The following is a 23,823-nucleotide window of genomic DNA, read 5'->3' as shown; positions in this document are numbered from 1 at the left end:
ACCCACTGTACAATGTACAAACGTTATTTACTATATTCCCTTGTAATAGTTCGACAATAAACCTACAAATGGCACGATCAAAGGGTTTCCCTGAATACGTCAGTAGGGCAGCTGCTTCGTGATCGAATGTAGTGTTCCGTGTTTGATTTATAGCTGTTACGTTTCTCTATGTTCCGCTTTTTACTTATTTCTTAGAGAAATGTTATGTGAAAACAGAAAATAGCGAAACGGGTATATACCGGATACCCGTTTCGCTATTTATAGTAGTTCGAATGACTATTATTGCAAATGTTATGTCCCGATTTATTTTCTGTTACGGTATGCTTGTTTATTATTTCATGAATTTTTACTTTTTAATTTTAAGACCTAGTATTTTATACCAAAGAGCCGTAAGTCTTAAGTCCGCTATAAATATCTATGAAAACTTTGGTTTCTATTAAATTATTAATGAACAGTGTGCAGTTCACGTAATGGTTAGTGGTTACTACCACTATCTATAATGATCCTTATATACGATTGAAGTTACACCTGAGATTTACTTTAATGTTATTGTCACATTTAAGGACATTTTTTTTTATAATAAGGAGTAGCAGACAAGCTAACTTTGGAAAGTTTTAGTTGGACCTAACGGTAACCTGGCTACTGCCGCTCATGGACATCTGTAATCAATCCCAAATAGTACTAGATCCCTACATATTTTTCACATTTTTTCGCTATCCCTGAGGGCTACGTTGGAATGTCTCGGAAAAGTATGTCACCCTTACCATGCATTTTAAATCATAACACAGTTGTTATAGAGTTGAAATTGATGTGACGGAGGTACATTATAAAATTGTACCTTTTACGCATTCTATTTTTGAATCAGTTTATAGTAAAACACAATTTTCATAAACAACTTTAATAAAACACCACATCGAAATTACCACTCAAAATAATCAACATGTGCGCAAGAGTTGACGTTGCCGCAGTGTTTCCTGTCGGTGAGAGCGGGACAGTCGCGGCCGTTCCTCTGTCTCTGTCTGATGACGCGTCTGCTCCTGAACTTGTCTCCGAAGCCGCAAGTCACGGAGCAAGGGGACCACTCGCTCCACTCGGATACCAGGCAGTCATCAGCTGGAAGGGGTAACCAAATTGCTAGTCCGCTCCGAATATCTTGTCATAAAATTGATGCTCGAAGCTCTTTGTCATAAAATTGACATTACGATCAAATGGGACAACCTGTCCGTCAACAAATGTGACGACCCGCGTGGCGGAGCAGTCACCATGCCGGTTTGACGCGCAGATGGTCTAGGGTTCGATCCCCGGCCAGACAGATATGTAAATGATGAATTTAGGGTTCTGTTTCTGGGTTTGGTTGTTAGTGTATTTGTCTCTGTGTATGTCCATAGCGCCCATGATACAGGGAGTTAAAGTTAAGTCACAAAATATTTTTTTGAAAAATTAGCAAATTTCTAAACTTGGTTGGCTCAAAGCAAGTCCAATATGGTTTAACTATTTATCTACCAGTGTAAGTGAAACGTCATGCATAGGTACTGCAAAATAATAATTATGTGTAATGTTTACAACAAAATAAATAAAGTGACTAATAAAGTAGAAGTGGAAAGTAGAAAAATTGTGTGAACTAATTTTTACACAAGAATGTGAAAAAAATGGAATTTTATACATAAAAGTTCCAATTCACTGTTTTTGATTGTCGAAATCTTTACCTATATACTGACTGAATTCTACGAAAATTTGGAAAACTAGTAAAAATATAATTCTAGATGCATTGAGCGCAGACATCGCATGCTGTGCCAAGCATGTCAAGAACACTGGACTTAATATCACATACAAGCTTTCGCTCCCGGTTCTGCCTACATGCAAGGTTTCTATATTACACAAAGGAACCTTAGACATTTTAGGGTTAGAAATAACATACTATAATAGGGTTTTACTGTATTTCTTGAAAATGCCTAAAAAGATATCACTTTCATGTTAAGTTGTAATCGTTTTAGTTGTTTCTAAAATAAGCTTAGTTCCTCCTTAGTTTTTTGTTGCTTTATGTGAGGCATGTATAGGCAGTTCAATATTCCATCAACCCATTATTGTCCCACTGCTGGGCATGGGTCTCCTCTCAGAATGCGGATTAGGCCATAGTTCACCGCGCTAGCCAAGTGTATGTTGGTAGCCTTCACATGCCTTTGAGATTTTTTATTATAAATTCCTCAGGTATGCAGGTTACCTCACGATGTTTTCCTTCGCCGTTTTAGCAAGTGATAATTAATTTCTAGTTATTAATAATCAATAAATTAGTAATTTTGAAATCACACACAGAAACAGACATATGTACATTATGTTTTATATATTGTACGGATGTGTGCTGCCAACCTGTTATACTCATTAATGTAAGTCGGTTTGTAGAGGGAGGTAAGGAGAGCTTTTCTGACGTCATACGTAAGGGTCTATACACACTACCAAGTAGTCAGTTAGCAAACCTTCCAAAAGTCCGTAGTCCTCAAAACCCTTACCCCAAAAAGATTTTGCACAAATTGCCGACGTCGCTGGCCGGGCCGTTCGAACTTCCTCAGTCTTGCCGCCCGCTTTCCTTTGAAGGTGGTAGAACCCTTTGTGGTTTGACTCCGGCGGCACCACGGCCACACCTATTTCTACCTTATAACAGCAGTGTTAGGCGCTGCTGTGTTCCGGTTTGAAGGGTGTGGTAAGGGAGACAGACTTTTCCGAGGCGTTCCAGCTTAGTCCTCAGGGGTAGCGGCGCACCTGTGGCCGACCTCAGGTCGGCAAGTATCTAATCCTATCTGGGGTCGATTACAGCATCCATGGGCGGTAGTAGCCACTTACCATCAGGTGGACTGCATGCTCGTCTGCTACTCCTATATTATAAAAAAAAAAACCGGAAACTGTCTTCTAGTCGTCTCTTACGACATGCAGGGGATACCGTAGCCGTACTCAGGTCCTGAAACAGTAATATGTCAATGTATCCATGTATCATTGGAAACCTATCACTTAACTTACGTTGAATCCTATTAACAGCGTGGTGTAATCGTGACCTGAAGTGCCTGGGTAGGTGCTTCCCGAACCCCATCTTACGGCCATGAGCCACCGCCAACACCACATCATCCATGTTGTTTAAACCATTGTCGAATTCCTTTTCTGTTGTCGTCCTGAAAAGATCAAATGGTAGTTTGAGTTTATCCGTAAAGTTGGTAATGAATACAACTATTGTTATATTATATACATATACTAGTGGTGCCCGCGGCTTCGCCCGCATTTTAAAGAAATAATATGACATACATAAAACGGAAAATTTGTACCTGCATTGGAATGACAGTGGTGCCATCTGTCGAAAATTGGTGTTACCAACTCCCAAACCCTCGTGGGGTCTTGGACAACAACTTTGCTAAAGATGATCAAATGCATAGTTTCCGATTCTATAACTACTTACCAATTAAAAAATAATTAAAAAATTCTTTTCCCACGGATTAAATTGTGAATCAAAACCATTCTCAAGTCCCCTTGAACACACACAACAAATTTCATCAAAATCAGTCCAGTCGTTTAGGAGGAGTTCAGTGACATACACACATAAGAAATATATATAAAGATTTAACGCAATACATATTTTATGGAAATATAAAAATCATATCGATCATTACATATTTACTTTGTGTCTAAAATAAAAAATGGGTTTGTTCAACTAAAGTCCTAATAAAAAATTGATATCCTTTTAGTACATTTAAAGTTTCATTTTAGTTACGCATATTTATCAATTCTCCTAATGACATTGCGAAAGTAATCTTAAAATGTAAATATACTATTTTAGAATGAAAATATCTAGAACTAATGTTTTGCATGTCAATGGTCTTCATTACTCAAATACTCATTTAAATATCAATCTGAATACCTATTATGAGTAAATCATAAACAATTCTAAAAACACTTGCAGAGTACACTTAGAGTTCATAGTGGCTATATTTATACACTACTACATTGCTAAAATAAGGCGACTCACAGAAAATGCAAAGATACTAGAAAAAATGAAAAGATACTAGAAAAAACATTTCGTTAAATATTATGGTCTTTTCTATACAATAAAAGTAGCAAAGAACTACGTAATGCATCTAATGATGATCCCTGCAGCTCATTATCTCATATATAAAATCCTCGTGTCACAATGTTAGTTACCGTCTTCCTCCGAAACGGCATAACTGATATTCACCAAATTTTATATGAATATTCAGTAGGTCTGAGAATCGACTACTATCTCTTTTTCATACCCCTAAGTGATAAGGGTTGTTCACCCCTAACATTTTTTTATTTATATACCAACACAACGTTTGCCGGGTAGGCTAGTTTATAATCTAATTCTAGATAGATCCTCGATCGATCCATGGAATCCTACCTGTGAGGAAAATTCATAAGTGCGTTGGTCTCTAAGGACTAAATTAGAATGATTCGTGTAAGTGTATCTCCTTTACCATATGTTTCAAAGCAAAGTCCAGTGTCGACGAATATTGTCTTAAGCCCGGTAATATTATTCAATCTTTAATTTTTTCCTACTAAAGATCATAATTTAACAATGTGGTGTGTGAAAAAAATGTCAAATGCCGATCTTTGGTAGGCAACTCATTGGATAGATTGATTATTAATAACGGTAGATATTGTTGTGTGTGTGTATAACATCTACATCTACAAATTCACATGTATTGTAGAACACAATATCGTAGTATTGATTAGCCAATCAGTCTTAAATCTATACTAATATTATAAAGAAGAAAACTTTGTTCGTTTGATTGTAATGAATAGGCTCAAAAAGTACTGGACCGATTTTAAACATTCTTTCACCATTCAAAAGCTACATTATCCACGAGTAACACAGGCTAGATTTTATATGAAATATATTTGATAAATAGATTTTGAGACGGTACACAGTTTGCCGGGTCAGTTAGTATCTTATAAAAATATTGATAAGTATGTTGCCCATTTCTCGCAGAATTATAAAATTGTGAAATATATGTGAAACAGCCTAAAACAGCAGTCTATTAGTAAAATGTCTGCAGTCACGTTCAAAGACTAATCTATATCTTTCGAGCATTAAGTCTCTAAATAAGAAATTCCGTTGAGACAGTAAAAAATCTCATAAAGTGTTCTTTATTCGTGTCTTATGATAATGCGTTATGGAGCAACGTGCTGTAATATTTTGTCATTCTTATTATCTATACGGATTATTTATGTGCTTTTCTTGCGTCTACATCGCCTCTGATGGAATTTATGGTAGTAGTGGAATTTATAATTGAATACGCTATGTCTGAGATCCAATAGGCCAAAGTGGTAGAAAATCTTTCTTCTTTCATAGTTAATTTTATCTTTCCGTCGCACACAATCTGCCAAATTAACATTTTTAAAAACACTATCATTTGTAACCGAAAACTTACGTCGTCGTTGGATTAGTGACGACAACCACCCTATTTTCTGGGACATTAGGCCTCGGAGTACCGACTGGATCTTCTTCTAGATCCTTCAGCTGGTCCATATAGCCCTTGGTAGTTTGGAGTTCGTAATTATCGACGAAGTTCACACGTCTTCTAGGAGAACCTTTACGCTTGTCCTTCAGTTTCAAGGACATCAGTAGCTCTGCACGCGCGAGGTCGTTGATCTCCTTTGTTGAGTATTCTTTGATCTGAAATAAGGAAATGTTTTTAGTTTTATCATTTTGTTGTTTATTTATTTTAATGCGATGGACTTGTGGTTAGACTCGGAATTTTAATCAGAGTGCCTGAGGTTTCAATCTTAGTTCAATTAATTCAATCTGACGTTAAAAACGGAGCTGATTTTTCAAAGTGATGTGTATATCACTGATCTCAAGACTAAAATGACACATTTCAATTTCATTTCTGTTACATAAAATTGTCACTTATTAAAGGAATAAGATAAAATTGTTTTGATTATTAATAATTGTCAAATATCGGACAAAACATTGCTAGATTGATTATTAATATTATCATAGTTATTTTATCTTACCACCAAGCAAGTACAGTTTAATATAGGATTACTATACAATTTACTACCTACCAGGATTACTGGGTTATTCGTGCTATTAACGGTGAACATTGGAACATATTGTACTGTGTGGCTTATAATGATGGCTTATGAGACGATTTATTTCTGTTAGTTACATTCTATCTGCTTCTTAATCATATGTTAGTATAATCCTGATAATAAACGGATATAGAACGATATAAAATGCCTACATTGTCATAGTAATAATTATACATTCTGTAAAAATGAACTAGAAAATTATTGTAAAAATGAAAACTCGACTGTTTCAAAATATATTTTATATCACGGCGTGCGTAAATTGACGACCATTTCCGACCCCGTAATATAAAATTTTATACAACACGCGGACGAAAAATGTTTTTCTGACTCGTGTGATTGCAGTCCTCGCCTGCGGCTCGGCCTGCAAACTCACACTTGTCAGAAAAAAATTTTTCGTCCTCGTATTGTAATGTACTAATCAACCAAGTAAACAAACTTTTTCGTCATACTTACCTTACACAAACGGAGAAAGAAATATTTAAATACGAGGTTGTTAACGTTGTATCGCCGTTTATTCTAACTTAAATGATTTGAATAAGTGTTTCCTATACTAGAATATAGATAACAAATTGTCCTATTACAATAGCAAAGCCCAGTAAAGCCTCTATTGGTAATTGGCAGCTATTAACGTATTTAACGCTAACGAACCATCCAAGCGTTGTGATTTAACGCGATACGTTAATACAGCGGCGTTGCTGGGCGCGGTGTGGTCGCCGTGGAATAGAATTAATGGTGAGTGTGGTTTTGGAAAATATACGTACTCATTAGATACATTGCAATTACTGATTGAGTATTTAAATTTTCGTCATACTAAATAAGTGAAACGAATCAAATTGACTCAAACATAATGTATTCAAACTAGATTAGTGATAGAACTCTTTTTGAACGTCAATCCGCCGCTTCAGAAAGTGTTTGGGAAGATTTACCGAAAGAAACATTAAATTGCGAACAAAAGATTTGTTGCCATTTCTTCAGAGTTCAAATTAATCGAATAATATTGTTTCCTATAGAGGTAACAAATAGTTCTATTACAATAGCAAAGCCCAGTAAAGCCTCTATTGGTAATTGGCAGCTATTAAAGTATTTAACGCTAACGAACCATCCAAGCGTTGTGATTTAACGCGATACGTTAATACAGCGGCGTTGCTGGGCGCGGTGTGGTCTGCGTGGAATAGAATTAATGGTGAGTGTGGTTTTGGAAAATATACGTATTCATTACGTTAATTGTAATTGATGTTAGAGTATTTATAGAAAATACGTTTTTTGTAAATTAACACGTGCCGTCAAAAAGGTTTTAAATGAACAGACGCTACCTTACATCTATTATTAATGTATCCAAATTTTGCGTACCTCAAAGCAAAATTTTTCAATTTCTTGTACGCAGGTATTGTCAATCGTTGATCTTTGTTTAACAAAATATTTGATTGATTTGTTACTAATAATGCGTGAAAGAGAGCAAATACACTAGCGACAGTCACCACTGAGGACTGCCGAGAAGGGCATAGTCAAACACGCTGGCCGCACCAGTGTGTGGCACCGGTGTGTGAAGTCAAGTACTGACTTGACTTGACTTGACTTCACACACCTTTGAGAAAATTATTTTTATAAAAACTCAGGAGTAGGTGATTTCCGATTAAATTCACAATATTACCAAAACACATATTTCGAAAATATCGAGTTTCGTGTCTATTTATCACGGCTCTGAATATAGATATGAATCGCGTCGCTATAGCAACTTGTATGACTGCACCTGATCGCAACAACTTCAGAGCGGACTAGTAGTTTTGCGTGGACTATACTCGTACTTAGAGTTAATAATACGACGAATAACAATCAAACGTTTTAATTTAACTGCTGTGTGATGCGAAATAGCTTTAAATGAGCGCTTTGACTAAATTTAATTCAAAAATACATTCGTAATACATAATCGTCCACATAATTGTATTTGTCCGGTTTACTAAATAAATCCACTGATGTTTGGTATCCAATTTAGTGCGGTCTAATAATAGTAAAATTAAATTTAGCGAAGCGATATTTAGTGGGAATATGGTAGTGGTAAAATAGCTGTTTTAAAGCAATATTCTAACAATTTGATAAATGTCGGTCATTCTAATACCGATAAAGTAAAGTTGGAACGCCTTGTGTTTTGATTGTAGATGAGGTAATTGCTTTATAAGAGAAACCGTAAAAGATATTTCTTTGTAAAATGTAAAGAATAGAATCTAGATAAAAGGTAAAATAATGGTTAAGGTGCATCTTCAATGTAAAAAGTTTTTAAAATTTACCACATCGATCTTAAGTAGTTCTGGGGTATTATTAATATATAGGTAGGCGAACTTTGTGTGAAAAATAAAAGTCACTTGATCGTTTCAGAAGATAACGCTTTCACACTAATTACTTTTTATGAGTATTTTTACACTCGTACTCTAACTTTATCTAACCTCTGTTATTCATTATATTATTTTTTAAGTTTATAAAACGACTGGTTCATATGAATTTCTTCTACATACCTTACTAAACTCAACCTTGGCGATAGCAGGCAGTTCCCTTATATTGGGGTAGTAGAAGCCAGCAGCAGGGTGGTTCGGCTGACGGGGGCCATGTTTAGTCACCGGTTCTGGAGGAACAGTCTCCCAGCGTGGCGCCGTAAAGGTCAGTCCACTGGCGGCTCCCGCATCTAGAGGTTGTAGCTGTAATTGTCAATAATACTTTTTATGTCACCTCTATAATTATCTACACTAATATTATAAAGAGGAAAACTTTGTTTATTTGTTTGGTTGTAATGAATAGGCTCAAAAACTACTGGACCGATTTTAAAAATTCTTTCATCATTCGAAAGTTACATTATCTACGAGTAACATAAGCTATATTTTATATGAAATATATTTGATAAATATATTTTGAGGCGGTACAAAGTTTGCCGGGTCAGCTAGTATTTTTATATAATGGGTAACTAGTAGGCTATGATGAGCGGCGTGGCGGAGCGGTCACCATACGGGTATGACGCGCAGAAACTTTCGGGTTTGGTCCCCGGCCAGGCAGATATCTAAATGATGAATTTAGATTCCTGAACTAGATTTGAGTGTGTGTATTCGTCTATGTATATGTATGGACATATACATAGCACTCGCGACACAGATAATCCTAGTGTGCGGCTGTGCTGTAGAAAGCGTTGTTCTTTGAAACCACTTTTATTTACTTATACAAATACAATAAATTATGTACTCAGTTGTCGAAATGAAAAAAATGCTATAGATTTGCGGGACAGTTTCTTTAAGAGGAACATCGTATCGTATGTACTTTAAAATACTTATTACTTACATCCAAAGTGAGTTGGTCCACCCAAGATTCGTCAATACATAAGTCCAAACTGTCAACGCCAATAAACCAATCCGGTGAAGGTATTATCCGAGATATCAAGGACACCTGAAAAAAATTTAAAATTTTTACCTTAAAAAAGATTTGCTTTCTATAATAGACTATATTAAAATTTTATTAATAAAATTATTTTTAAAAATTATTTATTTATTTTATAAAAAAAAAACAAAATAAACTATGTGAGAATGTCATGTGTAAATAATAAACCTTATGGCATTACAATACTATGTTTGCATCGGTGTAGTATTGGAACCGCTAAAAAACATAATAACATACACCTTACAACTTACCAAGCTATGTCCCCCATCAACAAACACCATATTCCCTGTTTCCCCGGTGCCGGCGCCGACCGCCGGCGCCGAGAACTGGTCGTAGACCTTCGGGTCCTCTTCCCCTTCTTCTATCAGGCCATCTAGCTTGCCATATTGAGCGAAGTTGCGGACAGACGGCTTTGCCACGTCGCCTACGTGGTAGAGGGTGTAGGAGGAATTGTGAGATTGGCCTGGAAATAATAAAGGTTATGGTTAGTTATGGTACCATTTATGTTACAGAAACAGATTAACATAGAAATAAAAGGATGTCAAGTTAACTTGACAGTTAAGTTTATGTATTGTGTAAACTGACTGCCACCTATGGATATTTATGTAGTCAACTCACATAAAAGTTGTAGTTTCTAAAGTCCGTCAGATGCCTTGCTACCCAACAACTAAGTGTATCTTTGTAAGTGGCGCTTTATCACCACACCATTCAAACCAGAACACAGAAGCGCCTGGCATTATTTTTATAAAGTAGAAGTAGATGTGGCAAGTAGCCCTGGGATTGAAACCTAGCACCTCGTAAACCAGAACTAACGAGTTTTACAGTAGATTCATAGAGTAAGTTCCATTTCCTTACAAAATGTGTATAACGAATGGATTTTTCGCTTGTGCAAAAATATCAAATTTGAAAGCGTTCGAGGAAACCTTAAATTATGTAACGGGAACTGGAGATGTAGGTTTCAATTCCAAGACTGGAATTTTGTGATGCAGTGTAGCGTAAATGCTTCTTAGGAGCTGACAGATATGACGCATGTTTTGGCGCGCGACCTACTTATTTTTAAAGGGATGTTTCAAATTATATTTATTTGAAAGTAGTAGTTTCCGCGTTTAAAAAAAATAACATGATATACATAGCTGTAACTTCATTGGAATGACAGTGGCGCCGTCTGTCGAAAATTGGTACTAACCTTGATGGGCTTATGCACACTAACTTTGCTAAACATCATCACATGATCATATGCATAGTTTACGATTCTATAAAGGAGATACAGACAAACATTTATATATATATATACATAGATTATTTATAAATTATTATTGAGATACAAGAACGAGGTATTGCACCAGTACTAGGGTCGTCTGTATATATGCTATTTGAAGTGCATATATTTATGTTTTTTTTTATTTATATAGGAGTAGCACACAAGCATACAGTCCACTTTATAGTAAGTGGTTTCTGTGGCATGAGCTTATGGACATCTGTAATCAACCCAGAATAGTTTAGAGTCTATCTGTGGTCGGCCACAGATGCATTGCTATCTCTGAGGCACGCCTCATATTTATGTGATTCTTCCTTACTACATTCTTTAAACTTGAACACAAGAGTCATTAACAAACTAGAAATAAGCCTAATCTACTCTATCAACAATATACTCAACAAATGTTGCACACTTACCTACCTATCATATGAAAATGGAACTGAATATGAATGAATTCAAGTCGGAAACTTTAAAATTATCTGATGCATCTGTGCCAGAGAAATGTGGGTTCGAATTCTGTAGAATTTGTGATTTTCGCGCAGCATCCCTAAATATCTTAATGCTACCTATTCGGAACAAATTGAGAGATACCTAAATCATCTTGTCGATATGTCTGTTCAAAGGTCGTATAATATCGATTATGCAAGAAAGATGGTAGAACTCTTTGTGGCTGTGGTGTGGACCCTGGCGGCACCACGGCTAGATATATTTCTGCCTAATAACAGCGGTGTTAGGCGTTGCTGTGTTTTGTTTAAAAAGCTGTAGTACGGAGACATACTTTACCTACGCATTCCAGTTTAGTCCTCAGGGACAGCGGCGCATCTGTGGCCAGCCTGTCTGTGGTGGGAATCTAATCTTATTTGGGTTTGATTACTTCTGATATGCATGAGCAGCAGTACCCACTTACCAAGACATGGACTACATGTTCGTCTGCTATTTCTGCTGTCCGCTAATTCCATTACATAAATAACTAAACATTATCTACATAAGTCTCGATTAAATATTTTAAACAGGCAATTTTCTAGACACTGATCTTAGTTAGATATGCAAATACGACCATTTTGAAAGCGGCTTCAACGCAGGCTTTCTGATTAGAGAATACTAATTAATCTGATGTCCCATCGCTCCTAATTGACACTTGTGAAGATACCTTTAAGCTTCTTTTACTGGGATTTTCTTTTGGAAATAAATCACGGCATTTTGTGATTTATGTAACTAGATTTGGTCTGGAAATTCGCGTGGAATATTTTATCGGGTAGATTACAAATGTCTAGAAGTGGCAGAGTTACTATCTGGTATTGAAGTAGTAGTCTGTGGACCGCATGCTTGTTTTCTACTTCTATTTAATTTTATTAAATTTTAAGGTATAAAGTAGTACTAGTAACTTTGACATTTGACACTTATACCAGTAGAGGAGTCACCTATGCATCGCTGGATCTTACGTCGGGCTTTTTTGCAACTTTTAGACTTTTTGAAGCAAAAAATGTGAATTTATTTTACTTTTTACTTTTACTTTTCTAATACTCATCGGCTACTTTTATGTGAGATAGTTGCGTGGGCTACTTACTATCTTGTCGCCTAAACTGCAGATCAGTAAATCCGCTGGCACTTTGGCGTCTGATTTGTTCCTTAAGTTACTGATGAGGAACATGTTTGATTTTATTCACAAATCTCTCATCTGTCAATTGTCTACGCGTTTGTATAAGCTAAATAGACGAGCAACATTTATCTACCTTTCGTACCTTTCCTTGATCTTCATCTTTTTTATCGCTTAAGCAATAAGTAGTCTATGGGCGGCCAGTCTCAAGGATCCAGTTTTTGAAAAAAAAATACATGTTGTAAGTTTGTTAAAATTCCAGTATTTATATATTTCCTTTTAATTTAGATTGTCAACGCGTTCACTAAAACGGATTTCAGTTTCTTTTGGCATAGTTCTTGAATGTCATCTCGAAAGGTGAACGAACTGTCTATTAATAAGATGAAACGACGATGCATCGTTTCATTGCTCATAAATAGACCATGAGAAAATTCCTTTCACTTTTTACATGCTGGAGCTGCTTTATTTACAAACTCAACTCTTAATAATATTTACAGCGGTTCTATTAAATGTTGTATTAAATTATACTTACTTCTAATAAAAGAGATTAAATATTTATAGGGCTATTTTCCCGATTTTCCTACAAAAGCTTTTATTTACATTAATACATGCACAAAATTATTATCCTAGTAATATTATTTTAGTGGTCAGAAATTAGAAGTTTAATACAAGATTTTTTCTATATTATATTACTAGCTGACCCGGCAAACGTGGTGTTGCCATATAATTAAAAAAAAGGATGCAACCCTTATTACTTAGGGGTATGGATATTGATAGTAGCCAATTCTCAGACCTACTGAATATGCATATAAAATTTGGTGAAAATTGGTAAGGCCGTTTCGGAGGAGTACGGTAACTAACATTGTGACACGACAATTTTATATACGTATAAGATTTATTTTTATTAAGCTTCACCAAAATGTGTGGCACATTTTCTGTCATAGCTGATGTGCTACTTTCTTCTTGTTTAGGATATAATAACATTCGAAGTATTCCAATTACGAGCAATATCTCAGGGCGCACCATGGTGACGTCACTAGTAACAACAAGTTTGAAGGTGGTAGAACCCTTTGTGGTTCGACTCCGGCGGCACCACCGCCACACCTATTTCCACCTAATAACAGCAGTGTTAAGCTCTGCTGTGTTCCGGTTTGAAGGGTGTGGTAAGGGAGACAGACTTTTCCGAGGCGTTCCAGCTTAGTCCTCAGGGGTAGCGGCGCATCTGTGGCCGACCTCAGGTAGGAATATCTAATCCTATCTGGGGTTGATTACGGATGTCCATGGGCGGCAGTAGCCACTTACCATCAGGTGGACTGCATGCTCGTCTGCTACTCCTATATTATAAAAAAAAAAAAAAAAAAAAAAAAACATAGGCAGGTGATTCATGTCTAAATGTATGGGACATAATTTACCTGGCAACGGTTTGGCGACGGAAACTTCCATTAATATAGTTTATTTTGAGTACGTTCCCAGCGACGTAGCCATGGAATTCTAGTGATGTGAAGTCCAAAGTCTAAATACGATAATTAGTAACTGGTTCAATTCGCAGTTAATAATCAATCTATCTAAAGTTTATCTATCTAGATCGTCGTTTGATATTTACTTCATTCTAGAAATTGTTAAATCGCGATCTTTGGTTGGTAAAATCTAGATACTTAGTTTGAATATTATTTACGGACATAAGGAGACTCTACTGGCATATGTATTCTGTCTCAATATAGCAGTATCAAATACTGTTGCGTTTTGATTTTAGAGCGTGGTAGGGGAAAGTATTTAAAATTTATCCTCAGCGTTTTCAAGGCGACTTCGATACAATCGCGTTGATTGCATACGACTGCAGGCAGCAACAATCAATATAAGATGTACTGTATTCTCTTTTGCTACTTTGATCACCATATAATCCTTCTAAACCCTAAACAAACCTAAATCGTGTTTAAAAATTATAAGAAAGCTTCGCAACGTGAAAATGAATACACGGTCAAAATCAAAAACCTACGAGTTTAACCGTCAATTTCATTACACTACAAAGGGCTGCCACAATCTTTGTATTTTGTAAGATTTCATTCGATTGAAATGAACCTTGTTGATCCCTTTTGACCGCGCAAAAGATTTCGCCCACAAAATATGTCGATCGGAAATTGTTTCTTAGTACGGGATTTTTGTTACCTATATTCTATTACTTTATTCCTGGGTCTATTTGATCTTCTAGCCATGTGATCTTGTCTAATTTAAGGGCTGTTACCTACTTTATTTTGGTATATTGAATAAGCATTTAAATATATACAGGGTGAATTTTTAAAACGGGCCTTCAGGGCCAAATCCGAAACTATAAGGATTAGCGAAAAATGCTGTAAGGAGTTACGAGGCCGATTTTGATAAAAACTAAAACTGCATCATTAGTTTTTTAAAATATCTTTTTCCTTAGCCGGGAATCGAACGAGTTAATTTTGAAAAAAAATACACCCTCTATATTATTCCACCATCTGATAGTGTCGCTTATAAGGAACAAGTTCTGGGAAGTAATGTTATGTGACAAATTAAAGGAAAAGGAAAATTTTGAAGAAAATACATATTTTTCCATACATTGCCATACTAATCCTTAAGGATTATACATAACAAATGATTTATGTATAATTATTTAGAAACATACGTAAGTCATACCATTGAAGAATTTGTTGGTTAATCAACTAATTATTCGATGTTATAACGGTGACATACGGCTTAGTATGAGAAAGTAATAGTTTGGCAAGTAAATTACCGCCGTTTTTAGGATTTATTTTTAATAAAAATAGATAAGTGATTAAATAGTAAATTGATATTGTTTGTTGTTTATAACTATGTTTCAACAGTAAATATGAATTTCTATATCTCTTTGTTTAGTTATCACTCGGATTTGACTCGAAAAAGACATTCTCGCAAATTGTAAATTTTACATCTGTATTAAACGAAACTCCCCCCATAGCAAGTTAAATCTATTATAATGGTCCTAAAAGTAACCTTAACTAAGTTGGACATAAAAATATAAATTCTTGAAGAACAAAACGTCCATTTCGAATGATTTGAAACATTGAGCCAAAAAAATTGTTAATATGCGAAATGTTTAAATTGATGAATGGCGTGAACTTAACTGCCAAATTAATATGAAAAAATATGTATTTTCTTAAAATTGAGGCTGTTCCTTTAGTTTGTCATTTATCATTACTTCCCAGATTTTAATCCTTATAAGCAACACTATCAGATAGTGGAATAATATAGAGAGTTTATTTTTTTTTTCAAAATGAACTCGTTCGATTCCCGGCTAGGGAAAAAGTTATTTTAAAAAACTAATGATGCAGTTTTAGTTTTTATCAAAATCGACCTCGTAACTCCTTTCAGCATTTTTCGCTAATCCTTATAGTTTCGGATTTGGCCCTGAAGGCCCGTTTTAAAAATTCACCCTGTATAGTGGACAATTTAATATAAGCCAAGACTTAACGTTGCAAAATTCATTATACATGTTCTTTGGTACAATTTATAGAAGGAAATTTAAATTTTGGACTCGGGTACTCAATTTCAAGAAAACTAACAGGAACTTAGAAAGAAACACAAATTCACTTATATAAGCTCCCCAGTCTATAAGTCTTCAGCGATATAAGGTTTATACCTCTGAAAACGAATTTAATGCCTCGAAAAAGTGAATTAGTCTTACCACACAATTCGAACTGGAACATTTAAGCGCTACATGGCTGCAAAGCAGAAATAAGTGTAGAGCTTCAGGCACAACGTCAAAGAGCTCTAACACCTTAACACTATTTTTTCGTTTATCGAAACCACTTTCAAATGTGTTCACGATTTCAAATAAACAGGCAGCCCTGAGCTACCGCCTCTTCGCTTTCCAATTGAAGACAGACAAAAGGATTTTTTGCGTCGAAAAGGACAAATGCTTTTGAAACCATCTTGCCCAAAGATTTATCTCGGAGCGGATAATTTAATATCGTATTTCATAATAATGTAGACTTCGTTTTCTGGTCACGTCAAATGCGAATACATTTTTGCGAAGATCCAGTATTTCTACAGTTATGTTACAAATCTTACGAAATATATTTGGCGAGATGATTCTAAAACAACATGCTGATATTTTTAGATATTTTGTTGCAAACCGTTTTTATTAGAGCGAATGTTTTACTTTTAAAGTTCGATTTTCAAATTGAGTTTCAAATTTTTTTCGTGTTTCTAAAGTTTGATAACTAAACGCTTTGGTAGATGGAATACCTGATGGTATGCAGTTACCAAAGGAGTTGATATTGCAACGCCGAGTTCGAAAGCGAGCTTTATAGCATATTTTTTGGACAGCGTCGTATCAAAGAGTTCCATGAATACTTTGTTTGAAGTTGTTACTTTATTAACGCTTTTACCTATTTTCTTTTCATTTTTTAACCATAATAAATCTTTTTACTACTTCACAAGCTGACAGAATGCAAATTTATTCACATTCAAACGTACTAATAGGTAAAAGTAACTTTCCTCGTGTAAAAACATTATTACACGAGGAAAGTTACTTTTACCTTACTACACTTCCATATTTCATTTTCCTCGGTCAGTCGTATTTATATCTTCACGTTAGTATATGTAGATCACGGTGTGTCCCACTTGTATATTTATACTAGTAGTATTTACTTATGAATGACTTTTTCATGTTTCTGTATCATCGAAAATAGTCTTTTTTTCTGTTGCCTGACTTGATGCTGGTCGAATTGCCGAGGTTAGCGATATTGCTTTTCGAGAATATAAAGGTTATGCAATTCTCTGATAGGGTTTCAGTTTGGAAGCATCGCCACATCGATTTGACTTATACGAGATAGTCACATTGCTAGATGCTGTAGTAAGAGAAGACCACTCTGCACATAGATACTCACACAATTTAGACTATAGCGAATAATTTTGGGACTATATACAATGTTAATCCATATAGCATAAGCAAAACATTTTTGGTGATCAGCGTGTGCGTGTGTGATCAAATAAATTTGATCCATTGATAATATTAACGGTTATAAATAACGGTTACGTCTAAAAACGTAGTGTGTTAAGATTTAAGATTTAATGAAAAAAATAAATGAATTCGGCTTATAAATTGTGTTATACATGTAGCATACATTACTACTGCTAATCTTATTCCAATCACGCTAGATGAAGTAATAAATAGAAATGATACGTTAACCGCCATAGATTAGTAAAGATTACTCACTCCTAACAAGAAAATGTACCCAGTTTTGAGAATTGAAATAGTTGCGTAAAAAAGTTTTGCCACGTCTCCGTGCTAAAATGTCTCTAAAATATTTGAAATAATTATTTATTTATTACGTAGATTACGCAGTATTATTTATTTATTCGTAAATTTTCTCTAAAAATGTTTTTATTAGTCAAGAATTCAAAAAAAGAACTTACTAATAAGCCGTTTGTGGCTTCATTCAATTTCAAGGCGGCGAAGTATCTTTAATAATCTATGTTAACCGCAAACAACGAAGAGCAATTTGGTAATGTTTATGTTATTGTTTTCCGACAAACACTTGACATACCAATAAATCCCACCAAGTGGAAGGTAACGTTCGGGCTTCGAAAGAATCCTTTGATAGCATCGTTCCCTTTGTGCGAGAAGACAAATAAATACCGTCTTATCCATGAGTTTTCGAGGAGGAACCGCGAAATGTCACTTAACTTGGAGATAAAAGCCAAACTTCTTTCTAGTGCCCCTCCGAAGTTCCTTCCCCTTTGTTTCGGATTGTTCTAATTACATAAAAAGTTTTCAACCCCTGAACGGTTCGGGAATTATGAAAGTGAGGGTGTTTTACTGCTGCGTGATTGGAGTAAATATTGGTAAATAAACCAAAAACGCAATTTGATTTTATTTTTGTGGGTTTGAAAGTTACCAGTGTGATTGTGGCACAGTTTTCTTCATAGCTCTTTTCGAACCAAGAATCTATATCTGAACCCAAAATCAGGTTTTAAGCGCTTTAAACGATAAATTAAGAAATCTTTTCTGAGTCTAGGATTTTGCCTATAACTCTTTTGTGATCGTAGAATCGTGATACACGTGCTATTCTACTCGTAGTTACGTAGAGATTGTTAGTGTAGAAAATAGTAACTTCGTGTTTATGTTAACTCGTACCTAACGTAACGTTACTTTAGATTAGATAAGATAACTTGCTTAGGTTGCATGTGGAGCGGTTCTAGTAGAGGGAATCTTGAATGAATTGTTTTACCCCATTTTTCCTGATTCGTGTTTCTTCTACATATCTTCTTTATCAATAAAATGTTTGATCGAAGAATATTGCCACAGCATAAGTGAGACATACATACGTGTGTGGTCACCACTAAAGTCTTCCGTTTAGAGGTTTTAGTTCCTGGTCGAACAGTTCATAATAATAATAATAATATTAATATATTTATTTCAGAGAACAGAGATCCAGTTTATAAGTATTTAAGATTTGTGTTACTGTTGGTGTCGTCGTTGTTACGACAATAATGTCGTCATCGTCGTTCTTATTGTCGTTGTCGTTGTGTTGTCTGAATTGTTAAACATGTTAGTATCGTACGTACCAAAAATAGGAGACCACTGAGCTTTCGGCCGTTGCAATGGATAGTCCTTCGGAAACGCCGTTTCACTCCACAAGAACTTAACCGTCACTTTATAAACCGCCATATCTACGTCACATCCGGAAACCGCGAGCCACGTGGTCACGAAAACCAAGATGGCGGCCATTAGCGACCGCGACCCCATCGCGAATGGACGTGTCGTCTCAGCAGAACACTAACAGAATACTCACAAATGGGAAAAGGGATTTTAATTTCACGCTTCCTTAACACAAATGTTAGTTTAGATTTAATTTCGGTTTCCGCGTGCGTGCAGCGGTGGAGAGATCTGATGGACTTCTATTTTGAGTTCTCTTTGCTGTGGGACAGAAATAAACAGGCGGTGACGATTCGTATTAGTGGGTTTCTGCATCTGTTTTATTTAAGCGACTGTGATTCCGTTGTTTTAATTTAAATTTACAGTTTTGTTTGCGCTTGGGTGAAATATTTGATACTTGATTTTTCATTAATCTAGAAATAATATTGCATAGTGTGACGACAAATCATATTAGTACAATTGAAATATGTAGAAATTGCATTTTTCTATGAAAAGGTACAAATGAAAACTGAATAATGAAGGCGATTGGTGGGTAAAAGAATAAAATTAACTTTTGTATAAGTATCGACAGACATACGTACATCATTAATTGTTTAAAATGCTGTTATTTACTTTTTTAATTTAGGTATTGTTTAAACATTATCTTAATAATTTCGTATTCATTTAGTTCCTTTCATCTAATTTTCCGTATTTTGAAAACCAATATTGTCTATAATGTATTTATTCTACTATTATATTCTCCACCGCCATTATTATTTTTATGCCCTCCTTTCATTACTTCCTATATTCAATAGTGTGGTCTCAGGTGCTTTCCGGTAATTCCGGCCCAAAAAGGAGCCTTATCGAACACTTAACCCTCTTCAGTGTCCGGTATTTGATTGATTGATAGTCAAGCCGTGGGTATACATGAATTATTAAAACTATAATTAATCAATATAAAGAAATTAAAGTGTCTGTTTGGTTGTTTTTCGCTTTGTAATCGGAAAGTACTTATTGTAACTTTTTGCTATTGATATGATTGCTATATGTAATATACAGGGTGGATTTTTTTATACCAACTGCAGGGTAATTAATCGTAATACTGGTAGCAAATTTCACTGAAAGGAAATATTTATTCATGCCCGCGAATCGAACTGGCCAAAATTCTAATTAACAACACTTTACGTTTATAACATAAAAAAGTCGATAGAATTAATCATAAGGATCAAATCTCTTTTAAAAATATGGGAAATTCGATTAAACGAAAATTATGAAATATAAACTTACTTTAATTTAACTTAATAAAGATGGTTATTTAAGCTAACTTATTAGTTTAATAGCGTATCGACCAGGCTATTCAAAATTTGTGTTGTGAACTTTAGTAAAAACAGTATAATATAATACGGGAGTACAGTCCTTCACAGCTACAATGCCATCCTTGAAGTCTGAGTAAGGGTTCGTACACAAAACTGCGATGCGACGTCGCATCGCAAAAATCTGCGAGCTCCCTCGACGCATCGCAAGAACTTGCGAATTGATTCGCATCGCACAGTGGTTGTTGTTGTTGGTCACCCTGAGAGACGCTACGCCGCACGATATCGCATCGCAGCAATTCGCATCGCAATTTTCTGCGTTGCGAATTCGCATCACGTCGCATCGCAGTTTTGTGTTCGAGCCCTAAAGTCTCCTATACCACATGTTTCAAACCAGAATACTTCAGCGCTTAACATTGCTGTTACAAGGTAGATAGTAAATTGTTATTACCTCCGAAGACAAACCGCGAAGGAAACTAAAAGGAAAAGGTTAAGTCCGGCGTTAGTGTCTTCACAGTCAAATTCCGAAGGGTTTTTAAACATTATTAAAATTAAAGAGATGGCTCCAGGTAATTTCGGGCAGAAGAGTTTTATCGGACGCTTAACCCTACCGGTGCCCACTTGATTGATTGATCGTCTCACGGCCAGGATTATACCGAGCCGTGAGTAAACAGTTTTCCGATACGTTATTGAAGACCGATATTGACGCGTGATTCCTTTCATTTGTCTTTGTTTCTCGGATTTATCTTCAAGGTAGCTTAGCAACGTTTATTTCGACAAGGATTCGTATGTAATATCATATTCTTAGATAAAGATTCGTGTGGAATAATCCACAGAATACTTGGTATTGAAATTACTATTTTATTATTCAAGTTGCTATGACCTCTTATAGGATAAGGGTTTTTGGAATGGCGTTAGTGTCTTCACAGTCGAATCCCGAAGTGTTCTTAAACATTATTAAAATTAAAGAGACGGCTCCAGGTAATTTCGGGCAGAAGAGTTTTATCGGACGCTTAACCCTACCAGTGCCCACTTGATTGATTGATCGTCTCACGGCCAGGATTATACCGGGCCGTGAGTAAACAGTTTTCCGATACGTTATTGAAGACCGATATTGGTGCGTGATGCCTTTCATTTGTCTTTGTTTTTCGGATTTTCGGTGTTTATTTTCATGGTAAGGTAGCAACGTTTATTTGGGAAGGGATCGGTATCTTTCTAAGATAAGTTGGTGTAGACGAGATTAGTGTGAAATGATCCACTGACTATTCAGTAAGTATTGGAATTACTTTATTATTATTTTTAATCGCTATAGTTACTATAATAATATAGTATAGACATTGTAAAAAGCCTGAAGAGAATAAATCGGGCATACATTATTCTTATACTTCAAGACATCTTTCACATCAAATGATAAAATTACGATTCCTGTTGTAAAAAGTTATTGTAGTGTTACAGCTGACGAAAGTGTCATTGAGCCAACAATTTGTTATCCCCTTTTATTACTCATCAACTTATAGACTGCTGGACATAGCCCTCTTCTAGAACAGGTTTGTACAAGTTAGCCGTTGACTATACGTGTAGTTGATCGCAGTACATAAATAATAGCTTAATAAACTTCATGGATTTTATCCCCTTTTACCTCCTTCGACATCCTTAAGAAATCATCGAAGATCAATCATCACGACATACCCAAAATTAGCAAGTTACTTTCCCTATATAATATTTCCCACATTCATAAACGTCTCAGCATTTTGCGTTTTGGAAGTGGTCTATAAAATATTAGCAGCCAAAACTAACTTTGCATGCGAGTCTGCCAAGAACCGCTGGCGTACAATCGTATCTGATCGCTTTTGGAGTACACGGAGTATAGTTTCTTGGAACCGTCGCAAAATCTTACGAGTTTGTCAGTTGTGCTGCAGTTGATATCTGCCTCACTCAAAATTTAGTTCTTTCATGTATTTAAAGTTTTTAGTCTACGAGCGATAGCGGCTAATTTTCCGTGAATCTAACTTGATAAAACGTTTCTTTCTTTTTGATGTCAAAAAAAATTAATACATGTTTAATTACCACAAAAATAAAAGTGGATACCAAAGTAGCTAAGTATTGACTACTAAGTCACGCTTTTAGCTTGTGACCCAGGATTGAATTTCTAACAGAATTTGATAAGTATGATACACGACATTTTCTTCCGTTAGTATTGAAGTTGTTATCTAGAACATGCAACCTTTAGCACTACATTGTATTCGTAATAGCAATACATTGTAAGTATTTCGATTAGATTATTTGATCTTGTCTTAGTACGAAACAATATATTTCGTTATATACAAACATGTTGGAACATTTTGAAGATGATAGAACCCTTTGTGGTTCGACTCCGGCGGCACCACATCCACGCCTATTTCTGCCTCATAACAGCAGTGTTAAGCTGTGTTCTGATTTGAAGGGTACATACTTTTCCGAGGCGTTCCACCTTCAGGTGGACTGCATGCTCGTCTGCTACTCCCATATTATAAAAAAATATCCAAATCCAAGTTAATGAACGATAAGTCACATGCAAAAAGCTGTACTTACGCTATAGAAAAGATATCAAAGAATGCCGAATATAAGTGGTCTAGAAATTTGGGTACTCATGATTTATGTTTACTTAGGACACTATAGGTCTGACCCTACTAAAAGGTTTTGGGATTTGTGTCCACTATTTATTTTATCAAGTATCGAAGGTTTGTATGACGTTGGGATAACCTAAGGGACTAGCACGTTCTATTAACATTTTGTGCCAATAATGATATTGAATTTTCGTGTTACTATGAAACCGTCTTCCATATTTTCTTGGCATGTTGTACAATATTTTTTACCACAATATGTTTTGTTACTTTTTTACTGTGACGACAGTGATATGCTGAGTTTTCAACCATTATCATTAATAATCTTCAATCATCATCATCCTCATCACCATTTTTTATAATCGCCGTTGTTATTATGACCGACGTCATTATCATCCACGTTTTTTCCACTACCGATGAATACATCATCACTTAATGTATCATTATCAACTTCTTCATCACAATATCTATAAGGTTCTAATGTTCATCGAGGCGATATTCATCTTCATTCTTCAACAGCGCTTTCATGTACAATGTCATATGTATCATCTTTATCAACGTACTTATAATCAGAGATCAGTTTAATTTTAACATGCGACTTAGTACTTTTTCATATTATAACATCAGAATAAATATCTGTCTATCAGTATAAGATTACTACTACCAATAAAGAAAATACTTTCCACAGACTACTTTAAAATCACGTTAAGATTTGTCTCTGCCAGAAGCGTTCCTACTCCCAGTCAAAGCAAGGCTCCTTTAAACCCTTATAACAAACTTCGATGAATAATCTGATATCTACCAAGTTGCGGAATAAAAGTGAAAGATCGTTTCACAAGACATAATAAAACTTCAATATTATGCACTCGAAAGTTCCTCATTGCGTTCAATCG

General features: G+C 35.4%; 1 protein-coding gene across 1 annotated transcript; it reads right to left on the bottom strand.

Annotated features, from left to right (window-relative positions):
* Positions 1 to 882: 882 nt before the first annotated feature.
* LOC140744661 (spondin-1) lies at positions 883 to 19,265 on the bottom strand. The gene is made up of 7 exons (XM_073076272.1): positions 18,945 to 19,265; positions 9,765 to 9,976; positions 9,418 to 9,522; positions 8,607 to 8,786; positions 5,433 to 5,677; positions 3,013 to 3,161; positions 883 to 1,113 (listed from the first exon to the last, which is right to left on the bottom strand). The coding sequence occupies exons 1-7, from the start codon at positions 19,123 to 19,125 to the stop codon at positions 920 to 922; spliced, it is 1,266 nt and encodes a 421-aa protein (XP_072932373.1). The 5' UTR covers positions 19,126 to 19,265; the 3' UTR covers positions 883 to 919.
* Positions 19,266 to 23,823: the final 4,558 nt, after the last annotated feature.

The sequence above is a fragment of the Epargyreus clarus genome, unplaced genomic scaffold (assembly GCF_041222505.1).
Source record: "Epargyreus clarus isolate Ecla_fem2 unplaced genomic scaffold, WU_Ecla_fem_2.2 ptg000009l, whole genome shotgun sequence".
Classification (NCBI taxonomy): Eukaryota; Metazoa; Arthropoda; class Insecta; order Lepidoptera; family Hesperiidae; genus Epargyreus; species Epargyreus clarus.
Note: the sequence above shows the minus strand (reverse complement) of the source record. Positions and strands in the feature narration are given on the sequence as shown.

Bases quoted from the DNA above. Each gene is read 5' to 3' on its own strand.
- LOC140744661 (XM_073076272.1), bottom strand. From the start codon at position 19,125: ATGGGGTCGCGGTCGCTAATGGCCGCCATCTTGGTTTTCGTGACCACG. The intron at 9,977-18,944 runs GTACGTACGATA...TATTATTTCCAG, and splicing joins TCAGTGGTCTCCTATTTTTG to GCCAATCTCACAATTCCTCC. The intron at 8,787-9,417 runs GTAAGTAATAAG...TGACAATTACAG, and splicing joins TGGACCAACTCACTTTGGAT to CTACAACCTCTAGATGCGGG.